The following is a 24,677-nucleotide window of genomic DNA, read 5'->3' as shown; positions in this document are numbered from 1 at the left end:
TGATCCCTGGGAAGTTATTTCCCATTGAGCATACACTGGCAAATATGACTGTTTAAAATTATTAACAAATTTGATAATGTTGTTGAAATGCATGATTTTATAGGACTACAAAGAAAATGGGAAACCTAAACAGACTCTTTCCATAAAAGACTTTTTTTTTTCCCAAGCCAAAGAATAGCTCCACAAATGGTACCTATAACCAGCTCAGTATTTTCAACTTCTAAGAAACTGAGAATTCCCATGTTGTATAAAACTTTCCAGAGCAAAAAAATAAACTTTCCAATTAGCATAACTATAATACCAAATCACTCCCCTAAAAGAAAGTCCAATCTCATTTTGATTATATATGCAGAAATTCTAAGTAAAGTATTAGAGAAAGTTATCAGTGCCTTTTACTAGACTTAATAGACCATGACTTAAAAGAGTTATTTGGGCGAATGCAAGCAGAGTTTGATAAACAGAAATATATATTAGCATAATCTATACTGGGGGTCAACAAACTATTGCTAGCTGGTTAGCTGGCTAAATCTGGCTTAGTGGCCAAGTCTGCCCCACTGTCTGTACTTATTTAAAAAAAAAAAAAGTTTTATTGAACAGAGCCACACCCATCCATTTACTAGAGTCCAAGATTGCTCTTGTACCACAGTGGCAGATCTTGTTTGAAAATCCTCAGAAAGGTGTTTGGTAAAATTCAACACCCGCTGCTATATACGCAGTCTTTGTAAATAATCAGTAGCGTGATACTAGTATAATCTCAAATTAACAGGTGCTTCAAATTTAATGATAAAATTCTCTAGTTCCCTTTAAAGTCAACAACAAATCAGGCTCATTCATTATCGTGGCTTTCATTTAATATTTTATCAGGTTTATCGCTTCCTCCTTTCCTCCCTTCTTTCCTCCCTTCCTTCCCTCCTATTTTTTGCCCTCCTTTCTTCCTTCCTTCATTTCTCTTAAAAAATTGTGAAACTTTTTATTCAAGAAAAAACAGTAGGGAATTTTTCCAGAATTATGAGAACTTTTAATTAAGAAGAAAATGGTAGGGGAATTTTTCTAGAATTATAGAACCTAAAATGATCTTCTGAAGTCCTTAGGTATCCTAATGAAAACCTTTCAGCAGACAACTTTCTTAATGATACAGAAGGTACGGTTTTCTCTATGCTCTTTTTTTTTCTATGCTCTTTGACTTCTTTTTTTTTAGAAAAATTAATTTACAGTTTCTTTTAATAATGTCTCTTTATGTGTTATTGTTTTTAAGTTAAAAAAGTCTACTTCATGATTATTGAATAGAAGCTTCCTGCTTTGTTTTAAGGTTAATCACTTTCATGAACAAAGAAAAACTCCCTCTTCGTTTGCTACAGGTCTAACATTAGGTAAGCTACACATTCTCAGTTTAAAACATGCCATGGGGGCATCCTGGTGGTGCAGTGGTTAAGGATCTGCCTGCCACTGCAGGGGACACGCGTTCAAGCCCTGGTCCGGGAAGATCCCTCATGCCACGGAGCAACTAAGCCCGTGTGCCACAACTACTGAGCCTGTGCTCTACAGTCCGTGCACCACAACTACTGAGCCCATGTGCCATAACTACTGAAGCCCACTTGCCTAGAGCCCGTGCTCTGCAACAAGAGAAGCCACCGCAATGAGAAGCCCGCACACTGCAACGAAGAGTAGCCCCCACTCGCCGCAACTAGAGAAAGCCCGTGTGCAACAACGAAGACCCAATGCAGCCAAAACGAACAAAATAATCCCCCCCAAAACATGAAAATCCACTATCCTGTGGTCATAGCCTTGAGTCAGGACCATGAGATAGAATGGAGGTTAATGGCTTACTCTTTTTTAAAATTAATTAATTAATTTATTTTAGGCTGCATTGCATCTTCGTTGCTGCACGCAGGCTTTCTCTAGTTGCGGTGAGTGGGGGCTACTCTTCATTGCAGTGCGTGAGCTTCTCATTGCGGTGGCTTCTCTCATTGTGGAGCATGGGCTTTGGTAGTTGTGGCACACAAGCTCTAGAGAGCAGGTTCAGTAGTTGTGGCACATGGGCTTAGTTGCTCCGTGGCATGTGGGATCTTCCTGGACCAGGGATCAAACCCATGTCCCCTGCATTGGTAGACGGATTCTTAACCACTGTGCCACCAGGGGAGTCCCCTGATGGCTTACTCTTAAGCTGGTCACTGTTCCTAGAAAATGTCTGTTCAAAGCTTGATGGATTTTGAGCTATAAATGAGCTATAAATTTCCAACAAATTTCTATTGCCTTTTCCCTCTTTTTGTACTCAGTGTTTTGAGATGGAAAATAGTATGGATACAGGACTTCAGGGAGTTTGTCTTTTAGAGCATTTTCTCATGATTTATAGGACTAATCATTTACCTTAAGACTTCCTCAATTTCGGTTGAGGTTCAGTCTCCCTGTAGAGTTTATTTATGCTCAGCAGAGCCCTGGAATCACCTTATGCCTCTTTGAGTTCATCTTTGGCTCTGGGTCATCGTGGGATCATTTTTTCGCCCTATCTCCCTTCCTATAACTCTAACTTCTGGTTAAATTCTAAGTTGCTACTTGCAGTCCTTCAAATTTCTCTTCTACATGGTTTTCAATTTCTGAATGAAACCCAGTGTGTTTTTACCAAATGTTCTGTTCTTATTTCCTCTCCTTTTAGCGGAATTTTTAAAAAAACAGTAGTTTTATTGGACCCCTCTCAAATGTCTAGAGATTTCTAAGAGCAGCTAGATCATAGTGTTTCGCTGAGCTTGACTGCCTCACTGCTGCCAGGAGTCCACAACCAGCAGTGACTACCCAAGGACAAAATGTGGCACTGGGATTGATTTCCTCTTTGAATAACTATGGTATCAATTTACTAAACATAAATAAATCGGTATTAAAATACCATTTTATGAGATTGTTCACCTAAGAATTTAGATGAGGAAATATCTTTCTGAATCTTACTGGAAATGAATTGTCTTCAGTTTTCTAGGCCAGAGAAAAATTATCCTAATTTTCCCCTTTTGTTTTGGACATGGCTTGGCTTTATATCTTATGCTTATCTATAATTCCTTGATTTATTACACAACATAATGTAGTTTTGTGAATCACCATCTTTCAGGCATCTAATATTCAACATTTTTTAATACGGAAGATCTACTGAAAAGTCTCACTGTTAACCATACTTTTACCAGAGCCTCTAGCACAATAGTAAAGTCCAATGAGTGAAAGTCTTTTGTAAGCAAGTTATTGGAAAGTTCTTTATTTGATAGTAAGTTAAATATTGGTAGCACAGTGACCAGTTAAACACATATAGCTCTTTGAACTTGCCTTATGAATCTCTTAAATACCATTCATCCTCATGTGCTTTATTTCCATTGTGGTAGTAATCCTTTAGCAGTAGGGTCCTATATATCCTTTGTGGCGAAGAAAAGAAAATGATATAATCTAAAGCAGAAATAGTAGACTGTTTGACTTAAGAACAAATATAATATGGAAATTAAAATATATGCAGAGGATTTGCAGTTGAGGTGTGCATGAGAACGAATACCTTAGCTGACAGACATATCAATATATTAGAATGTAAACAAGTGGTTTACTTTTGGTGTCAACAGTGACATTGCAGTTAATTCTTGGCCCTGGAGTCAAGTGCTCAGAGATACTGATTTAATGAAAAATGTAAATATCAAGTTTTTGTACTGAAAAAAAGTTTTGCTTATTAGCTAAAAATAATGTAACTTTTAAAAATGATTCTTTTCCATTTGCTAAAGCTGTCTCATATGAGGAAAGTAAGATATTAAACTAAACCGTGCTAATATTTTACAGGTTTACAGAGTTTGAGAGCAAAGGTCATTTTGACTGTCTATGCATTTGGCGAATGCATTTTACTCCACTGGTTTATCTGTAATTGGTCAATGAATATGAAAATGATGTACTAGGAATATTTATCACTCCTTTGATTTCTAGGGTGCACTGGCTACCGTGGCTGGCAAGATTTGTGCCTCATTTTCTTGCACAGTTCCATAGGCAGCCTTCAGAATTTTTTTGAAGATAGCTATCTTCCCAATTGTTCTAAAATCAAGGATATATTAATAATTATATAATACAGCTCTCAAGCTGTATAGCAAACTAGTTACTAAATAGTCCAGCTAAATAGTAATATGATCATGGAAGTGTATACTAAGAACTGTGACTTCACAGTCCAAGAAAAGCATGGGGAAAAAAACCTTTAAATGTAAACTAACCAGTTTTTTAATAGTTCTGCCAATCTGTACCCAGAATAAATGTACAGTTTTTCAATTTTATTTTATTTATTTTTAAACTTTTATTGAGATACAATTGACGTATAACATTGTGTAAGTTTAAGGTATACAGTGTGTTGATTTGATTACATATATATTTTAATATGAATACCGTTGTAGTATTAGCTAACAAACACCCCTATCGTATCACGTAATTACGTAATTACGTAATTAAATGTGGAAACATTTAATATCTGGTCTCTTATCAACTTTGAAGTTAATACGGAATTGTCTATACAGTTTTCAATTTTTTTTAATGCTTTGTCCTGTATCAAACCATAAGAGACTATACTTTCAGGTCTTTCAATGACAGGTCTTTCAATATAAATTCTAGAAGAGAAGCAGTCCAGCTACATGTGTGTTTGTGCTTGTATTTTTGAGGATTTAAGATGAAAGCTCATAAAATCATCGGTCAGAATGTTGAAAGTATACAAGTAGATAAGTGTAACACATACAAAATATTCAGTGAGAATAAATGTAATACAATGCTTGTGTTAAGTCAATCTGCAAAAATGTAACACTACCAAATATTCTTAGAATGATGAGAAGAAAGAAAAGATGCTTGGGGAGAAGACCTGCTGCCATTGACAGGGCCTTTTCTCCATTAGGCATTGTAGGCATAGTGCTTTCAGTGGTCCATGAGAAAGTTTTGATTTCTTTTAAAATATGAAGCAAAAAGTGAACTTTTAGGTTGAAGAATATGTTTTAGTATATAATACTAATATATTTATTTTCCTACCAGTGGAGTCATAAAATATAACTTTAAATGTATTACGTATTTTAAAATTATTAATATTATTAGTATTTACTTATTTTTTATAAAGGGAAGGGGGTTTATGAAGACAAAAATTCTTAGGGCCCAGGAAAGCTATGATGTCGCCCTGGTGGTGGGTAAAAAGCAGAAAATAATTTTGGAAGAATTTTACAAAGTTGCCTTTTACCTAGAGCTCCTGCTGCTTCCCTTGTTTCTCCTGTCCAATCTTCTTACCCACTCTCTCACATTCCATGTTTAATTATTCTGTGTCTGCAATTGGAATGTCATTCTTATTTACAGGTCACTTTGTTAACTTTAGTAGCTTGAATTGTGATATGGAAAAACTGATCGCAATATTCATCCACTATCTAGTCCAAAACAGAGATCAAGTTATTATTCACGTCATACAATCATTTGTGTATTGTATGAAATGTAGCAGTATACATATAGGTAGAAATTTTAGTAACTCTGTGTAATATAATAAACAATAAGACAAAATAAATTTAATAAAAACGTGAAACAAGAATAAATGATGTTAATATAGTACTTTTTCTCTTTCTATATTTTATTTCTTCTTTACTTGTTGGGCAGTTCATTCAGACATAATGAAACAAAAGCTGACATCAAAAAGAAAACTTTTGATTATTTGTAATTGAGGTGCTTTTAGTTTAATATATGAGCTATACATAGGCATTTTGTTTCTTTAAATATTTCTGTCAAAGATATTGTTTATTATTTTTTGAGGAAAATATATGATGTGCCTTCAAATTTTTATTAAATAATTTAAAAAAGACACAATAGTCCCTTCATCTGATTTTGAATAGTTAAGTATTTTTGTTACATTCAAATAGCTACCAAATTTCCATGGTGGAAAAGGGGATTTTTATATGATCCCTGTAATTATAAAGAGATTTTCTTAGTGAGTGAAGTGCCTCATTTATGCACCTCTCCTGAAAAAAAAATAAAATAAAAACGACATCGTAGTAAATCTTACATATGTAGCAATAGTGAAAAAATGGAAAAATCAGTACAACCGGAAATCGTAGTAAGAAATAAGAATACAGCAAAATGGCACAAATCCAATTTAGAATAAAATTTAGCACAGAGTCCTGTTTTCATGTCCACACACCTGGTCTGTATAGCCAAAGGGGAAAAGTAGGTTGAATAGTTATTGTGGGATTGTGCTAAGAACCTTAGACCTTGTAGCTTGGCTACAAATAGGCTCAGCTTCTGTGTTGGACTATGCAAGTGGATCTATAGCGGTTTTCTAGTGTACTCTAAGTAGTTTGAAATGTTTCATTTTTAAATTTTATAAGCTATATGTTAAGTTTTAAATATATATATGTTTTCATATATATATAAATTCAAGATTATCTTTTTATTTTCATTACTCCTTATAATGTTCATTGTTATATGCTTTCTTGTCTGGAAGAAGAATGGGTAGAGTTAGAGTTTGTATTTGCTGGGGAAATGCGTTAAGCATTTGAAAAGCCTCTAGGTTTATAATTGGAAAAAGTTTGGAAATCGGGTATAATCCTCCCTGTAGTTTTTCTTCGGCCCCATTCCTCCATCTCCATAATATATTCTAGTTGAATTACAGATGGTTTCTCAATACTGTGTTAAATCTATGAGAAATAGTTCAACTGTCCTTTTACTTACGACATGAAGTTCTACATACTACTCTCTTCTTCCTCATTTTATTTTCAATGACTTCTCTTCCCCCGTTTTTGTTTCATTCTAAGCATCTTCCACATTTAGCCTTTACTTCAGTACTCTCTAATACTGTCTGCACCCTAGGTGCCTTATGAGTACCAGGATGATAGGAGAAAATTGTCACAAAGGAGGTCTTGTTTTACCTATGTTTAAATGCCTCATCCTTCAGTGTAGTAGTGATAGGGGAGAGAAGTCATCTCAGTTAAACTAACATTTATGGAATCTCTTATGTATGAAATACATTGGATGCAAATATGAAAAGGACACATTTTTATCCTTTGAGAGTTCACAGTCTCAGAAAATGGATATGCATTTAAATCCTAATTAAGGCTTTGATAATATTGTGGTGAGTGTTACAGATGGAGGGGTTTATGATATGTTATGGGAGTTTATGGGGGAAGAACAACATTTTCTGACTGAAGGGGAAAAGGAAACTGCTGAGCAAATGGTTCCAGAGCAGTGCTACTCAAACTGTGGTCTGTGCTTCATCAAGAAAGTCTTGTTACGGAAAGAACATCAGCTGAACTAAACTTAAGAGTGCTTAGTGATAGAATTGATTTCTGTTTGGGGACAGCTCACTATCTTGTGTGGATTGGTACTTTGAGGACCACCCTTCTAACACGTCCAGTATACATGTGCAAATCACAGTAAATCAGAAGTGAATTCGCTTAATTTCAAATGTGGGGCAGTGGGGTAGTTCTTGGAGGGGTTTCGCTGAGAGGGTGAAAGTGAAGAAAGGCTTTCTAAAAACTAAGACAGTTAGGCTGAGTCTTGAAGGATAGCTATGATTTGAAAACGCAAGATGAGGCGGAGAGAAATGGAGGGGAAGGAGATATTCCAAGCAGAGCAAAAGAAAAGAGCTCAGAAAAGGGAAGAGATCTAGGTATGGTTGTGGAAGTTTGTAGTGTACAATGTACTACTGTTTGTATCTTTTCAGGGAATTTCTAGGTATGTGTGTGGAACAGTGGGCAAATAGGTTATCTGATTAGAGTGTGCTTTCAAGGAATCTAGTAAAAAGGAAATAACATTTATCAAAAAAGTAAATATGGGCTAGGAATTGTGCTAAACATTTATATTTGTCGAGCCATGTAATGTTTACAACCTCTGCAAACACAGTATCATTATTCCCATTTTGTTGATATGGGTACCAAAGTGGAGAGAATAAAATAAAGTCACAAGTCCAGTAAGAATGGGACTGACTCAAAAGACCATGTTTTAAGGGGAGAAAGTTGCAAAGGTAGATTAATGGCAGATTGTAAGGGGTCTTGAATGCTATCAGAAGTTTGGAGTTTATAATCTGTAATTGTCGGGGAACTACGAAAGGTTATAGATGCATAAATGGCTTTATAAACATCCTACTTCATGAATTAAACATTAGCTTATGATTTAGGTTAGACTCTAAATGTGTGCCTTAGGGAAGAAAGTGAAAAAGTCTAATCCTGGTTTGTTTCCAGACTAAAGCAAAATTGAACAGGGTTTAGTCTGGGATGGAGTGGGAATGAGGGGAGATGGATACCCTTGTTTAAGCAAAGTGGAGATGGATACCCTTGTTTAAGCAAAGTCTTCAAATATTTTGGCCAGTAATTGGCTGATTTGTAGTTTAGAGAAACACATAAAGTGTCAAGTAAGTTCTGTGAAATAAGACCAACAATTTTTTCCTTTGTTCTGTATCAGGAAAAAAAAAATGCTACTGAGGATTGGATTATACAGAGATTGCAGTAGGCCTGTGAAAGGTATGAGAAAGGACCAGGAGTATCCATATATACTTTTCTTCTTCAAATATGAAAAAAATAATTTTCACTTGCTTCAAAGTACTTGTAATATGTTTTCTTCCCAGCCTTAACATTATTCTGCCAGGCCAGTCAGAATGTGGCAAAATCAGATGAAAAACTGAGTTTAGACAGTTAAAGACTGAGGGTAAGACAATTACGTACTGTGTTTTTATATATTTATCACTCGTAGACCTATAGAATTTCAAACCTGGCCTTAGATCTTAGCGGTCTTTTATTCCACAGCTCTCATCTTGATATAGGAAAATTAAAGTTCATAGAGGTTAAGAGACTTACTTATACTCAAAAGTGGTGATTGTCGCTCCACTCCCGTGTGACTGGGAATGATGGTGCAACTTTAAAAAAAGGGAAAACAAAAAGTGAGCCCAGAGCAACAGCCGGTTTGGGTGACAGAGCTCTGAATTCACATTTATGTATGTTGGGTTTGATGTACTGAGATTTAGGTGAAAACAGACTATTGGAAATGTATGATTGAAACTTCCCTGCCAAGAGATAGGAATGTGAAAATTACCTGCATAGACACAATATTTCAAATTGTGAATTTAAGAAGAGTCGTTTATTCCCCAAAATATATTAAGCATTTACAATTCCCCAAGGAAGTAAACTTAAGCCAGATTTTAAAGCTTGAAGTTAGTCTGAAAGAGGCAGAGAAGTGAAAATAAGGAGTATGTGACCTAGAGAAAGCAAGGAGTTAAATTATAGTTGTATTGCTAAGTGGAGTGGAGAGTGATGATACCTAAGTTTGTGTCTCATCCAAAGGAGTTCTTAATTTTTTTTCTGAAAGCTGGGTGGAAGCCACTGAAAGATCTTCAGTGCACAATGTCAAGATCGGATCCCTAAGACAGAGAGTTTAGAAAAAAAAGTAGGAAGTTATTATGGCTATTGAATACATTTTAGAGGATTTAAGGTCATAACAGGCAATGCCTGGGAAAAGAATGAACAGCAGAGGGTGGGCCATCAGAAATCTAGGCAAAGAACTGTCAGCAGTCTCAAATATTTTGAAGAAGTCATGAAATATGTTGCCTTTGACTATTGGTAGCTCATTTGTAGTCCCTCCAGGACCCAGGATAATGCTTTTCAAAAAGTAGGCATTTGGTTAACAAATTTTGTGTGCATGCCTCATTGATGTATGTGAGGGGGGAGGTGGAGGAGTGTTTAAATTGTTATTTAGGAGTTTGACCAAACTTCTTAAATTCATTTGGAAATAAAAGTTAAAGAAATTGAAATGTAAGATGTAGCCAATTAAAAATAGTAAGGAAAATGGAATATGTCAACAAAGTACATTATGAAACCAAACGGGCCTATTAGAAATGCTGTATGGGGGGCTTCCCTGGTGGCACAGTGGTTAAGAATCTGCCTGCCAATGCAGGGGACACGGGTTCGAACCCTGGTCTGGGAAGATCCCACATGCCGCGGAGCAACTAAGCCCGCGAGCTACAACTACTGAGTAAAAAAAAAAAAAAAAAAAGAAATGCTGTATGGGATTGAGAGATGACGTATATGAAAGTAAAACAAACTTTGACTAGAAAATTAGATTAAGGTTAGTAAAGTTAGAGCAATTACATGTTTTCAGCCCAATGAGAGGCTGTATAGCATGATAGTTAGACACAAAATTGAAGGAGTCAAAGAGATATGAGTTCAAATTACTTATTATTTAACTTGAAGTACTGGGCTTAAACTCAGTATCTGTAAAAGCAGAGAGAACACTTCCTTCATAAGTCTGTTAGGAATGATCAAAGTAATAGCCTCCTAAAAATGCCAGTGTAGTTATTGGCTTATTAATAAGTTTTGTTAAGTGGTGCTTTTATTATTTTTCTAAGAATATGCCTTCAGGTTCTGAACGAAATCAAAGGTTAATTATGGTAAATAAAGAACATTGTAATAAAAACATATTAAATGGAAGAATTATCCTCATGCAATACTGCAATCAGAGTGGTATGTAAGATGGCCTTGTAAAAACTCACAGTTATTCAAATTGTCAAGTTTTGGAATTGACACCCAAGTGGAGTGGTGAAAGCTTCATCATTTGGGTCATTTTAAACTAGATTCTACCACACTCAAGGAATCCTGTGGTCAAATTCTTATCCTTTCCACCAGTTGCATAGTTCTTCCAGGCACAGACCTGCTATTGACTTCCCTGTTTCCATGCACAAAGCTGCTATTCACTTCCAGGAAAATTGGTGGCTCTGTGGAATTGGATAAGAATTTGGCCTACAATGAGCGATTTGAATGAATGAATTAAGAATTGGCAAGAAAATACAGACATATGCCACATTTACTTGGTACATTCACGCTTCAAGAGAACTCAGGTAGCACGTAAATTCTGTGTAAAAAACCAGAGATTTTCAGCAGGGCCCTATTACAAAGGCAGCCTAAATCTTTTCTGTATATTTTTGTCATATTTAAAGAACAAGACAAAAATATTGTATTTAATTACTGGTTATTGGAATGCCTCTTCTGCTAAGAGTCTCTTTTGATAAAGTCATGTATAGCACTTACTATTTACAGAGCTGCTATCAGAGGACAGGACTAACAGTCATTATAGGCTAATTTAATATGTGGATTTACTAACTTTTTTTCAGATACACTGTTTTCTTTAAGCCGGTCTTCATTAGCTTGACTGATACTGGACTACTTGCAAATTAAATGTTATCCTTTGGTTTTTGTAGGCAAAATATAACCAAGGTGTATGGGGACTCACTAGCGTGCTGGCGTTAAAGTGGAGAGAGTCTGAATCTTCTCCTATTTTCAGGAGTAGACAGATTTCTTCTCTTGATATTATTGCTCATGCGATTTTCAGTTCCAGAGACATCGGGCCTTTAAAAAGGCAGAGATCTTACATTTTTGACAGCTTCTCCCTTCCACTGATTGAAACAATAAAAATAAACATGAAGCTGTCGGAATGGCCTCTGTGTATAATGTCATTTGCATGTGATTTCCTTTGCTCCTCTAGATAATTGAATTTATTCAGGCAATTTATTTTTTAAATGTGTAGTCTCTGTGAATGGAAACATCTTAACTAAAGACAACCCTTTTATTTCCTGTTAATGAAATATATACATGTATGTGTATACTTCTTTCTGTTAGAACCAAGGGAGTAGAAGAAGAATAATGGAAACACCAAAAATGTACTGTAAAAAAATTAATTAAAGAGATGAAGTGTGACTCTTGTAACCAAATATTCTCTCTTTGTGTTCACCCCCTGTCTATGTTCAAGGTCTCTGGGTGCTCAATAGGAGCTTTTAAATTATCTTTCCCTGTTTGATGTTGCTAAGTATAATGAATGGGTAGCCAAAGGACTTTTGTAAGAAGCTACTGTTTGTATAATCTCAGAGTTGGTAAGCATAGCAATACCTGGTTGGTTCCCATCCTGAGACTAATAAATTTCAGGCTTAAAGAGGATGACTATTTAAATCGAACTCTATTATTCAAACAATGTAGCTTTGTAACACAAATAAAACTTATATTTTCTCGGTATGGGGAATATAAAGAATATATGCCATTATTGTGGATTGATTTTTGTGGGTTATTGAGCATCAAACTGGAATCACTTGGGATATCAGAAATATCCAGGGATGTTCAGAAGTCAGGAATTCAAGTAGAATTGTAAAAGAGAATGCATCTGTCCAAAATCCAAAATTACTTACCTCCTCTTTATACTCTCTAGGATTTGGTATAATACAATTTCATTTTTTATACATATATCCCAACAAGTTCCCTTGGTAGAATAATTTATTAATGGAGCAAAAACACCATCACTTGTAATTTATACCTGTGACCACAACTCAATGAAGCAATCACAGCAGTAAATTTCTGCAGAACTTTTTTTTTTTTTTTTTTGGCAGAACTTTTTTGTTGTTGATGGTTTCATTTTTATTTTCCCCTCATTTTAACATCTATATGGCAAGAATTTTGGAGATTGAACATACGGTACCAAGAACTCAGCATTCTGAGAGTCCATTCATTGTAAATAAGGGAAAGATTTGTCAGTTTCCAATTTTCTCCTTATCTTTACAGTGCTATCTTTTTGTCAAACTTTAGTCTTCCTTCCTAAAGTAATACGGAAAAATCCTTATTCTGACTTTTTTATTCTAATTTCTCTGTTTTGCATATTCTATAGGTGCTCATTATTGTTTCCATGTACCTGTTTTTCTTTAGAAAAGTGTTGTTCATCTTTCAGTATCGAATTATGAATAACAATAAAATTTCAAAAATGTACATGGTAAACCCGAGTCCCTGAAGGAGAAGGTGATACTCACTTATAACTGCCATTTTTAGACATACGTGAAGAGCACTAGGCCATTGCTCTTCTCCCTGTGTGGACGCTTTCTGAGAGTTCATGAACTAAAGTGTATTTAACCATTCACTTATGAAAATAATGGTTCATAACTCATCATTTTACTACCTTTATTTTTATAACCTGAACATTGTCTTTCAAGGTGCATCTACATTTGGATGTTCCACATACAGATTTAAAGATCTCAAAGAGAGAATTCCCCGGCGGTCCAGTGGTTAAGATTCTGCGCTTTCATTGCCAAGGGTGTGGGTTCGATCCCTGGTTGGGGAGCTAAGATCCCACAAGCCGTGCGGTGCGGCTAAAAAAGAGAAAAAAAAGATCTCAAATGGTAAACCCATCACTTGAGACCTGAGGGAGATTTTATGGCATCTATTACAGTGCTGGGGTCAAAAGTTAGGGCTAATGCTCAAGTTATAAACTAATTTAGTTATATTGAATTTATTAATTATTTTTACATATACTGATTCTATTCTAACAGTCATCTCTGTTTGCTAACCATTCTGTTTCTGTCAATACTGTAATCATTATTTCAACCTCCCAAGCAACAACTGTATTTACTGTGACTCCTTCCTCCTTATTTTCAAGTTATCTAATTTTGTCATTATCTGCTGCAAATTGTCTCTAGGATTTGATGGTTCTTTTCAACTCTCACAACTACAATTTAGCAGAAAGCTTTTTATCATCACATATGTGGCACGGTAACAGTTTCCTATTCGGTGGAGATCTTTACTTTCTCTTCTACCCAAACCATTCTCCATACCACTGCTAGACTGATCTTCCTAGCAAATTACTTTGAGAGTTAGCACTCCGTATAGAATCTAGAATAGTTCTCCTTTGTCTGTCAGGTCAAAGGTAAATAATTCTACTGGACTTTCATGACCCTTCGTAAAATAACCCTACTGTGGAAGTATAATCATTCTCATGTATTATTCTCCATTTCTTTGGGTTAAGCCGCTACCTTCTCGCACGTGTGTGTGTGTGTGTGTGTGTGTGTGTGTGTGTTTACCCTATAAAATTTTCTGGATGATGCTTCTGGGAAGCAACAGTCTACATCTTTTCCTCTCTACCTATTCTTTCTAGAGTGAGATCAAAAGACTACCTATACATAAAGATTTAATAAATTCACTTAATATGTATTTATTAAACACTAATAATAGGGTCTGGGGTGCCTGGTGAATAATCAGACACATTCCCTGCCTTCATATATGGTATAGAAAGAAAATTAGATAAATGATCCCAAAACAGTGTGCTGCTAAGTGGTATGTTAAAGAAGTTTCTACCTTCCTTTGATTTCCAGTGCTCTCTCTTTAAATTTCTTGTGCATGTATAATTTGCTGCTATACAATTTAGTTGTATAACTAAATTATTATAGTTGTTATGATTACTTAGTGTTTCCTGTGTATTTTAAATGACTTGCAAATTTAATTTTCAACTCTGAGGAGAGCGAACCAGCTTGATCTTTTTATACCTTTAGCATCTCTTACAGAACCTGAATCAGTTGAGGAAGGCCGTATAACTTAATGATGACCAGCATGGATTTTAAAGTTAGATGATCTTGAGTTTAATGCCTCAGTTTACCATTTCCTACTCTTACCTTGGGTAAATTACTCTTAGGAGCTTAATTTCCCCATCTGTTAAATAGGAATATAACAGTCTTTACGCAGTTTCTCTGAGAATTATTGAATGTAATATCCAAAGACTTTTAGAACAGGGCCTTTTAAGAACTCCAAGAGTGGCAGCTATATTTTTACTGAAACATTTGTGAATTTAAACAGATTTTGTATATGTGGTCAGAAAAACGCCTAATAGTTTAGAAATATTATTAAAAGTCTTCAGGGCTTCCCTGGTGGCGCAGTGGTTGAGAGTCCGCCTGCCGATGCAGGGGACACGGGTTCGTGCCCCGGTCTGGGAGGATCCCACATGCCGCAGAGCAGCTGGGCCCGTGAGCCATGGCCGCTGGGCCTGCGCGTCCGGAGCCTGTGCTCCGCAGCGGGAGAGGCCACAGCAGTGAGAGGCGCGCGTCCCGAAAAAAAAAAAAAAAAATCCTTAAAAAAAAAAAAAAAAAAGTCTTCAAAACTATAAGACTACAATATTTTATATAGCATTACTCATATTAACTGCAAAAAAAAAAAATCATGAGAACTGAAGCTTGTGCTTCTTGTATCTCAAATCACTGCTTAATGTCAATTCATGCTGAAGGTCCCTTTCAAAGAAAAAGTCCTGCTTTTGCTATATACAGAGTGCTCTATTGAAAGTCATAATTAATATAGAAAAATAGCTCTGTAACTTTTTTTAAAAATAGGAAGATGGGATTAGTGTAATGACATCACATTTGACTGACATTGCGCTATGAAATCAGCCTGATCCTGTGAGGAGACACTGCTGGTGAGGGGCTGTATTCAGGCGTGAATGGAGCACAGAGGAGGGAAGCTGGCCGAAAGAGAGTCAGTACTTGATCTCTCTTCCCTCATATTACTGCTGTTGTTCTGTATTTATAGTGTAAAGAAACCTAAAAATTTGCTTGCAAGAGAATCTAGTGGTGCTAATGTTCTCCTGAAGAAAAATTTTGATATATCTCACAAGAAGAAAGGGAACTATGAAAGAGAAGTAGAAATATGGCATAATAAGTAATTGGTGTCATGTATTTATGAAAAATAATTCATTACTCTAATTTTTTTCGGACTTTGACTTTAAAAAGTTTTATTTCGTAATGAGGAGTAATTGAACATGCTTTCTTTGATCATTTTCCAGAGTTATCACTTTGTAAAGAACCATGAAACTGTGAAGTAATTGCGTATGCAACAGAGATATAAGCACACTCATGTCACATGACATTTTGTGAGCTATTTTTTTTTCCTTAAAAAAAGTTTGTGTTAGGCTATCCTCAAAAATGGGCCACCTGAAAACAAATTTAAATTATTCTTTAAAAAAGTGATTCCATGGGTGCAGTTTGGTTTCAGCAGAAAGAGCTATGAAACTACTTGTATATGCATTTTCATTTTTTGGTGGAGTGGGTAGGGGAAGGGCTTTGTCTCCTCTTCTTCACTTTCCTGTTAAAGGGCCTGGCTTTTTCTTTATTTGTTTTTATATATTCTGTGTTTTGTTCATTGTTATCTCCTAATACGATGGGCTGAAGCATTCTCATTTTAACAAATACGTAGTTCTTGCCACTTCTCAGTTACCATTTTATGAGTTTTGTAATTTGTAACGCATATATTAACTCATATAATCCCTTAACTAATACAACTCATTATTTTGTAATTTATAATCCACTAACAACCCAATGAGGTAGATGACAGTATTATCCCCATTTTACAGTTGAAGAAACGTAGGCATAGGAAGATTAAATAACTTAGGGTCACACAGCTAGTGAATGTGGAACCGGGATTTAAACCACATCTGTTTGGCTTCAGATTCTCTGCCCTTAACTGTGAACGTCATTATGCTGCCTCACAAGTTAGCACTCAAAATCTTTTTATTACACGAATGAAAGAGAAAATTGAGTGAATGAAGTACTTCTTATTCTTCAAAAAGTATTACTGCTAAATTTTGGAGATCTGGTACTATATCATAGCACATATGAATTACTTATCATTTATTATCCCACTTTTAGATGAAGAAACTGAGTTTTGAAATGTTGGGATAGCTTGTCCCACATGAATAAATGACAGACCCTGGATGTGAGCCCAACATTCTGACTCCTGACTCCAGTTTGCTTCACCATTGCTGCTTTGCTGACATCATATTTTACTGCATGGGGTGGGGTGGGGTGGGGGGTGTCACAGTTTATTTCACTTATGACAGAACATGTAGTCAGTTTCCAGTTATAAATGATGCTAGCAAACACTTAGCTTACTAACTTTACCAACATCTGTTCTGTATGAGAAACTGTACTCACCGCTCTGTGGGATAAAAAGAATTCAGTTCCCAAACAGATCACAATTTGAGGAATTCCTCAAGTATCATTTCTTTCTTCAGACTCAGAGTGAATAGGTATTTAGTTAAGTTTATTAACAACTACAGTAGAAATGTTCTGAAGCCTTCTTAGGAAAATGACAGGTGAATTATTATATATAATTAGTGGCTAGTTTTTCTTTACTTCTTAAAATATTATTATATAATCCACAATTCTAGTGTTAAATGGGAGTGTTTTGACGTGTAGTCTAATTTTTGTTTAGAAACATCTTATTGTTGACCTTTGGGCCTGCAGGGAAGCGATCATCAAATGCCTTAAAGTGTTTTTGCTAGATGTTCAAACAGAAGTAAGATACAGCACACAAATCAGCAGGAAGATGAGGCTGTCACAGCACAAAATTTTCTTTGTTTTACAGGTTCTATTAGTTAATGTATTAGAATTCTCTAAATGCCACTTTTGCTTATTAAGTGGTTTTGAGAGCACATGAAAACATACGTTTTATTCTTGAATGCAGCATTTCTGAGATTCTTAGTGAATGCGGTTCTGAAAAAACAACCATTAGACACTTCTGCCCGTGTAGCACCCACATGCAAATGAAGATATTTTCCAAAACTGTTTTTCCTGTTTGTACAATCTCTTATTAAATCAGAAAATTTGCCTTTAAATTTCTGTTTCACTCACTGGAATTAACTTAGATGGCAAATATGACATTGGTTTAAAAACACAAAGGAAACATACTATCATTGTTTTATTTTATATTATAAATGAGATTAAACTATTAATAAGTTCAAACCAAATTTTAGTAGATTTCTGAAAATAATCTATTTCCACAATGCTGTGTTGACATGAATCTCAGATTCTTTAATCTATACAGTTAGTATGAAACCAGCAAACCTACGCCTGTTTCAGTATGTGCCAAAATGGCTATTAAAAAAAGTTGTCAGGGCTTCCCTGGTGGCGCAGTGGTTGGGAATCCGCCTGCCAGTGCAGGGGACGCGGGTTCGTGCCCCGGTCCGGGAGGATCCCACATGCCGCGGAGCGGCTGGGCCCATGAGCCATGGCCGCTGAGCCTGCACGTCCGGAGCCTGTGCTCCGCAACGGGAGAGGCCACAACAGTGAGAGGCCCGCGTACCACAAAAAAAAAAAAAAAAAAAAAAAAAAATTAGAACTGAGCAGGGTATGGAATATGGAACTTTCCATAGATCATAGAATAAAAAATGTACAGTACATATTTGAGTATTATGGAATTTCTACCCATTTTTTGTGATGATTAAATGATTGTAAGGATTTAGAGCACTAATTTTCAGGGAATTTCTATAATCTCATAAAATATTGAAATATATAAAATATAATCTTTCCTTAAAAGCTGACTTTGGATTCCTATGACTACGTTGCAAGTGATCTAGAGTAGGCCGGTACAGCCAAGTCTAACACACACACCCCTAGGGAGCTTTAAAAAAAACGCATATACGTAACTTGCTGGTCCCATCCCTAGACAGATTTATGAACCACTCATCTAATATCTGGAATTTCAATTAGTTTACCTTGTAGTCATTTAAGCACTAAGAATTGTTGATCTTATAAAACTCAGTAAGTTTTACAAATGTGTTATTGGTGGCTTTTTCCAATATAGAAAGGTGAACAGTTGTGATGAGCTCTGTCTATAGATGACTGACAGTAACTCAAGCAAAACTGTCTCTGTCAATTTTTCATTTATTTAAATCAGTGAATCTAAGTATGCATTAGACAGCTCTTTTTTAGGAAAAGTTTAGAAAAGATTTTAAATCCGACAACGTTAGCACCAACAGTAATCACAACCATAATAGACACCCTTCAGAGATCTGCCTATAAGTGTTGACTCTTGTTGTATAAATCTTGGGAACTGACCATATCCTGTTCCCAGAATATTGAATTTGATCATGTTAATCAAAGAAAGACTCTTAGTGTTCCCCAGTGAGCTTTTTGAGGTGTTGGGTTTTGCCTCATGTATCCTTCCTCATATGTTTACATCCTGCTTTCAGGAAAATTCCTATTTGAAATTTAACTGATATGACTTCTCAAAACGGTAACATTCATTTATAAAAGGTAACAATTTGTTCTGCCTTCCATTTCAGATTTATATGTGCATTATCACAAAGTAATTTTTGAGTAAGAAGACAATGATTGCCCTTAGTAATGTACTGTTTTCTTCAACGTGTTTATTATTCTTTATAATTAAAATATTGATCTCTGTCTAAATGTTTATCTTAGGAAGAGTAAAATTTCAAGTTATTGACATACATGCTTCTATGTTTATCTGAATAAAACATCAATAAAATCTATAGTTTGAGGCTCTTTTTACATATAATAACTGATCACTTTGAAATCATCTAATTGTATATATTAATGAGTTTATAGTCCTTTTCACATTTCGGTCAGAGCTTCTTAACCTGGAACCCAGGGTTTATAGGAGTTACTAGGGGATTTCATTGAGGAAGTTCATAGTTGGAACTATGAGAGTAGAAAATGAACTCTCTAAAATTATATGTAAAATTAATTATGTGTGCAATTGCATGAGTGTTTGCCTGTATGCATGTACATTTGAGTTTTGGAGGGCATCTCTAGCTACATCAAGAGATCTATAATCCAAAAGGAGTAAGCGTTAGTGGTTTGAGGTTTCATGCAGAAGTATAATGAAAAATTATTTTAACCAAAAAAAATTAAAAATAGTTTTTACACAATCATTGTGTATTTTTTTCTATTACTAAATGAAATTTGGCATCTCCTAGTTTGACAGAATAGGTTACAGGTAGTGCAATTTAGTTTCAAAATGGATACTTGTGATAACATATTTTTATCCAATTTTTAAAGAATTTAAGGAATAGCTACATAATATAGCTTTTAAAAATTCAGATATAATTGACATATAACATTATATTAGTTTCAGGTGTACAACACAGTGACTTGCTATTGGTATATATTGCAAAATGATCACCACAGTAAGCCTAATTAACACCCATCGCCTGAGTTACAAATTTTTTTTCTGTTGTGATGAGAACTTTTAAGATTTACTCTCTTAGCAACTTTCAGATAGAGACTATAAAATTATTAACTATGGTTACCGTGCTGGACATTACATCCCGTGCCTGTTGCTGGAAGAACATGACCATGTCAAAACTTGTTGGCACCAAAGCACTTTCTCTGTGGATCTGTAGTTCATTTTGTGCTGTGTCTATGCAATACCAAAATTAATGAACTTGCATTAATGAGAATTTAAAGACAGTCCAAATCTTCTGTACTGTTTCTTCTAAGCTCAAAACTTTATTGAACTAGAAAGAATGCTAGAGGTGGCCACACATTCTATAAAGATAGATAAAAAATCATAAACTACTGAGCACCATTATTTTGATTAGCCACTTAGACCTCAAATGTATATGTTTGGTTTATACAACTATTTAAACCGTAAGGTTCATTTTTGTGGAATATAGTATAAACCAATGTGTATTTGAATGGAGAGAGCTTTATAAGCCTACAATACCGCTGGGTTAATTAATTTCAGGACATTTACATCACTTCTTTAAGAGTTGAACATATTGGGGTGAAAGCCTCTCCTTTTCATACTTAATTATTAAGAAGAAGCATATCTTGTTCACCCATATCATTGATAGATATAGACATAGTTAAAGGTTTTTTGGGGGTTTGTTTGTTTTTTGTCTTTTAAGAGTAGGGTAGTATTAGCACTGTGGTTGAGAACCAGGGCTCTGGAAGCCAAGAGAATGGAGTTGATTATCTACTTTATGTTTTATTAGTCATATGATCTCAGGCATTTACTTCAGTCTGTGTGCCTCAGTTTCTCCATCTCTGAAGTGCAAATCATAATTAGGCTTGTCATGAGAATTAACTGAGTTAACGCATATATGGCAGTTTAAACAGCACCTGACACAAAGTAAATATTCAATAAATATTGTCTATCATTCTTAGTGATTATAGTCTGATAGACTGACTATTAAATGTAGTGTTTTTACTACCCTGTGTGGATTTAATTTCAGTTTATAGGACCGAAAAATACACATGATGATGTATTTCTCGAGTCTAGAAGTCAAGAATGAAATGTCATTTGGGCAATAAAAGGAAGATACATATTTGATTGAGTCGCATATTATCTCTTTTATTCAAATGAATTAATTCTTCTTAGTCACCAAATTATCTAAAATTTGAACATTAAGGTGTTCATAGAAAAATACTATCTATAGAATTAATAAGAATGCATTTTTAAAAAGATATTTTGATGAGGGTAGATACATGGATACATTAGGCAGACCCCTTCCTTTATCTCATGGTTGCAAAGGTGACAGAGAGAGCAAGGTGAGGTAAAGCTTGTTCAAGAATAACGGACTTCCCTGGCGGTCCAGTGGTTAAGACTCTGCACTTCCACTGCAGGGGGCATTGGGTTTGACCCCTGGTTGGGGAACTAAGATCCCACATGCTGTGTGGCGTGGCCAAAAAAAAAAAGTATACCGGAGATTATTAACCTCATTCTAAAAGTTTGGAACACGCTTTTATCGTTAGACTTTAAAAGTTACACATCACAGTTCCAAGAGCTCTTCTGCAAAATACTGAAGCTTGTTCTTAGAGTTCACAAAACTTAATTAAATATATATTGCTGGCCTGGACCACTGCCGCATTTGTTAGCGGACTCTTTGAACGTTCAGCTCCCAGGAAAATGAACGGAAATGTGCAGTCATTATTTCAGGGATGGTAAATGCAGTCCCAGGGAAGAAACTGAAAACCATAGGACTTCGTTGACGGAAGACTGTGCCAGCACTACATAACAGGCCATTGGCCATGCAGATGGACAGTGGAGCCCCCACACTGAAACATCTGTTAACTACATAAAACTGTTAAAGGGATTAACACTGCCAGAGGCTGAAATGTAACCAGACAAGTGAAACAGCGATAAGATAAATATTCCTGCTTGAAATAAAAGTAATGCTAATTAATTTATTTTTATATTGCCGTGGTAACTGAGTTTAGAATTCTTGTGAAATACGTTAAACTCTTCACAATATATCCTTTCTCTTTGCAAGGTGTAGAAAATTAGAGAGATGCAAAATGGGATATTATTTTATTTTACTTTAATTTGAAATTTTTTCGGATATTTTAATAGACTTCATTGCATATAATTTGGGTGTCATTCTCTGTACAGATGATGCTACAGAAAAATGTGTGTAATTTTCACTTATGGCAAGCCAAGCTCAGTTGCCAAATTCTTATTTGTAAAGTATATCATCATATAATGTAAAAACAGAGTATAAAATATAAATGTTTAAAGTGAAGCTAAATTTGGGATGTTTCTGCTTTTGACCTTGGAAATAAAGGAGAAGAAAGATCTGTGGAAAATAAATACAGCAGTTTTGCTGTATTCTGGTTTGCACATTAAACTGAGCTAATGTTTATTATGGGTCATTCATAAAAACATTCCTTAGTTTACTGAATGAATTTGTGATTGCCCCTTTCAGAGGTGTCTGTGTGTGTATGTATCTGTGTTTAAGTGTTTGCTTGTATTTATGTGTCGGTTTTAAATAAATAATTACAAAAGTGTACTTTCACTTAGTCTGCAGGGGCTTATAATTATTACATTATGCATATTGATTTCTAAATTCAAGTACCTTATAAGCTAAGAGTCATCTATGAAATTATTGTCTATAGAGCGTTCAATCAAGAAACAGTGATTGTAAGAGGCATATTCTGTTTTTAGGAAATGGAAACCAGTTGGGGTTTAGAATTATTCTGAAAATTCTTTTCGCACACATTTTTTACTTTTGCTTTTCCCACATTGACTCGATCCCGCCCAACAAACTGATGTTTATACCATAGCTAATGTCCCTGTACTCACTGATATCCATTGACAAAAATCATATGAACAGGTTATGATTATATTTGTGTTGACATCTCTATTTTTCATATATTTTAAACAATTAGAATGACAGTTTTATCAAATATTTTTAATCTAGTCAAAAATACTAGCATTATTTTTTAAAGATTAAATATCAAATCAATGCGATTTGTCATTTTTCTGGGGTCAACAGATCCTCATTAACATGTCTTAAATAGAGGACAAATGTGTAAACACGGGCATAAGCTATTATACTGAATATTAAATATGCACACGCTCATATATATTTTATTGGAAACTTTTAATGCTGTAGAATTAAGAAATAAACCTGGGGGAGACTAACCTCCTCAAAGATGTTAGGATACGGATTTATTTTTAAGAAAAGCTCTGCTTTGTGGCAAGTCAAAGGATTATGGAGGTAAGAGATTATACAAGGAAAACCTTTAAGAAAATAAATTTTTCTTTGTCATTTCAATATCATTTCTCATGAAAAGTTCTGAAAAAACAATTTAGTGCTGCTTATACAAAATATACCCCTGATATTACACAAATTGCCGAAGTTCTACTAGAAATTATGGGGAAAATAATGCCAAAAGGAACACCAGAAGTATGTTTACCTTTTAGAATTATAGAATAAGTTCTTTTCATACATGTACACAATTATGAAGAGGCAAAGTCTGCAAGAAACTTTATTTTTCAGGACAAATGAGGCTTAAAGTGCAAAACACCAAAGAGTATCGTCAGAAACAGTGCTTCAGATAACAAATGGAATTGGAAATACCTTCTGCATAAGCAGACATGAACTTACAGTGTACTTCTCTGATATCAGAATAACTTGGGTGGCTGATGTCTTCTTAAAAGCATGAGAGGAAGGTGGAGAACTAAAAGAGGACCCTCCTTTAATTAGGAGTACCATAAAGAACAGGCAGCTGCTTAAAATTAAAAAGCAAATTAAATATTTGGAATGTTATTTGTTTAAACATTATAATATCATGAGAAGGTTTATTACAGATGACCACTACATTTAATGTTCGTAGGAAAATCTAAGACTTTCAAACAAAAGCCAAAAATAGACAAAACTAATCAATATAGGCTTTGTAGAAAGGCTGCGTTGCCGTTTGAACTCAGTCTAAGGGAGAGAATCTTCTTATTTTTACTTCTCCTATGAATTGATCTTTGTCTCACTCTAGTGTCAACCTGTAAAGTTAATGTATTCTTTTTTGAAATTTCTTTATTCCTTTTGCTCTTGCAGAGTGACATTTTTCACCATTGCAGCTGAATAAGCCATGTAACCAATTAAAATTAAAAAGCTTACTGAATTTTAAACAAATATATATATATATTTTTTTTTCTTTTGCTTTCTCTTTCAGGAAGTTGATGGCAATAAAGTTATGTCTTCATTTGCCCCACACAACTCATCTACCTCACCTCAGAAGGCAGAAGAAGGTGGGCGACAGAGTGGCGAGTCCTTGTCTAGTACAGCCCTGGGGACTCCTGAGCGACGCAAAGGCAGCTTAGCTGATGTTGTTGACACCTTGAAGCAGAGGAAGATGGAAGAGCTCATCAAAAATGAGCCAGAAGGTAAAGGATGGAAAAGAAAACAAACCTGATTTTAATGGTTTGATTTTAACTTCTAGCTCCCTTTTCTGACGCACTCTCAAGGTTAAATTGGAAGAAACCGAATGCAATGAAGATGCATAGTATTTTTTTTTTAGAAACATATTTATACGTCTAACCCCAATTTTATAAATCATTAATTTTTGTTATGATGTCTTCCTTATTTTCACACGAGTAAGTTGTGGTTGAGTAAAACTTAAGGTTCAAGAATACAAAGTGGCAGAAGAGCCCAGGACAGTCACCGCCTACCTGCGAGATATGTGCAGTCTAGTTTGTGCTTCCCCACCAGGGCCATTTTACAACTTTGTTACATTTTATAACCTTTATACATTAATGCATCTTAGACTGCCTAGACAATTTGGTCTATTTTTTGTATAGTCTAAAATTAATATGGTTAGAACTATTGTGTATTTGAAAAGTAGTGATTCTCTTACTGTT

The 24,677-nt window shown here is 35.1% G+C and overlaps 1 protein-coding gene across 2 annotated transcripts in view; it reads left to right on the top strand.

Annotated features, from left to right (window-relative positions):
* Positions 1–24,677, top strand: part of SOX5 (SRY-box transcription factor 5) — a 389,772-nt gene that overhangs the window by 75,015 nt on the left and 290,080 nt on the right. For both annotated transcript variants that reach the window (XM_024733444.1, XM_024733445.1), the window contains exon 3: positions 23,993–24,203. In XM_024733444.1, coding sequence (XP_024589212.1) covers positions 23,993–24,203 — 211 coding nt within the window. The remainder of the gene's footprint in view (positions 1–23,992; positions 24,204–24,677) is intronic.

Source organism: Neophocaena asiaeorientalis, unplaced genomic scaffold (assembly GCF_003031525.2).
Source record: "Neophocaena asiaeorientalis asiaeorientalis breed wild unplaced genomic scaffold, Neophocaena_asiaeorientalis_V1.1 scaffold150, whole genome shotgun sequence".
NCBI lineage: Eukaryota > Metazoa > Chordata > Mammalia > Artiodactyla > Phocoenidae > Neophocaena > Neophocaena asiaeorientalis.
The sequence above is the reverse complement of the archived record's forward strand: the minus strand, read 5'-3'. Positions and strand labels throughout refer to the sequence as shown.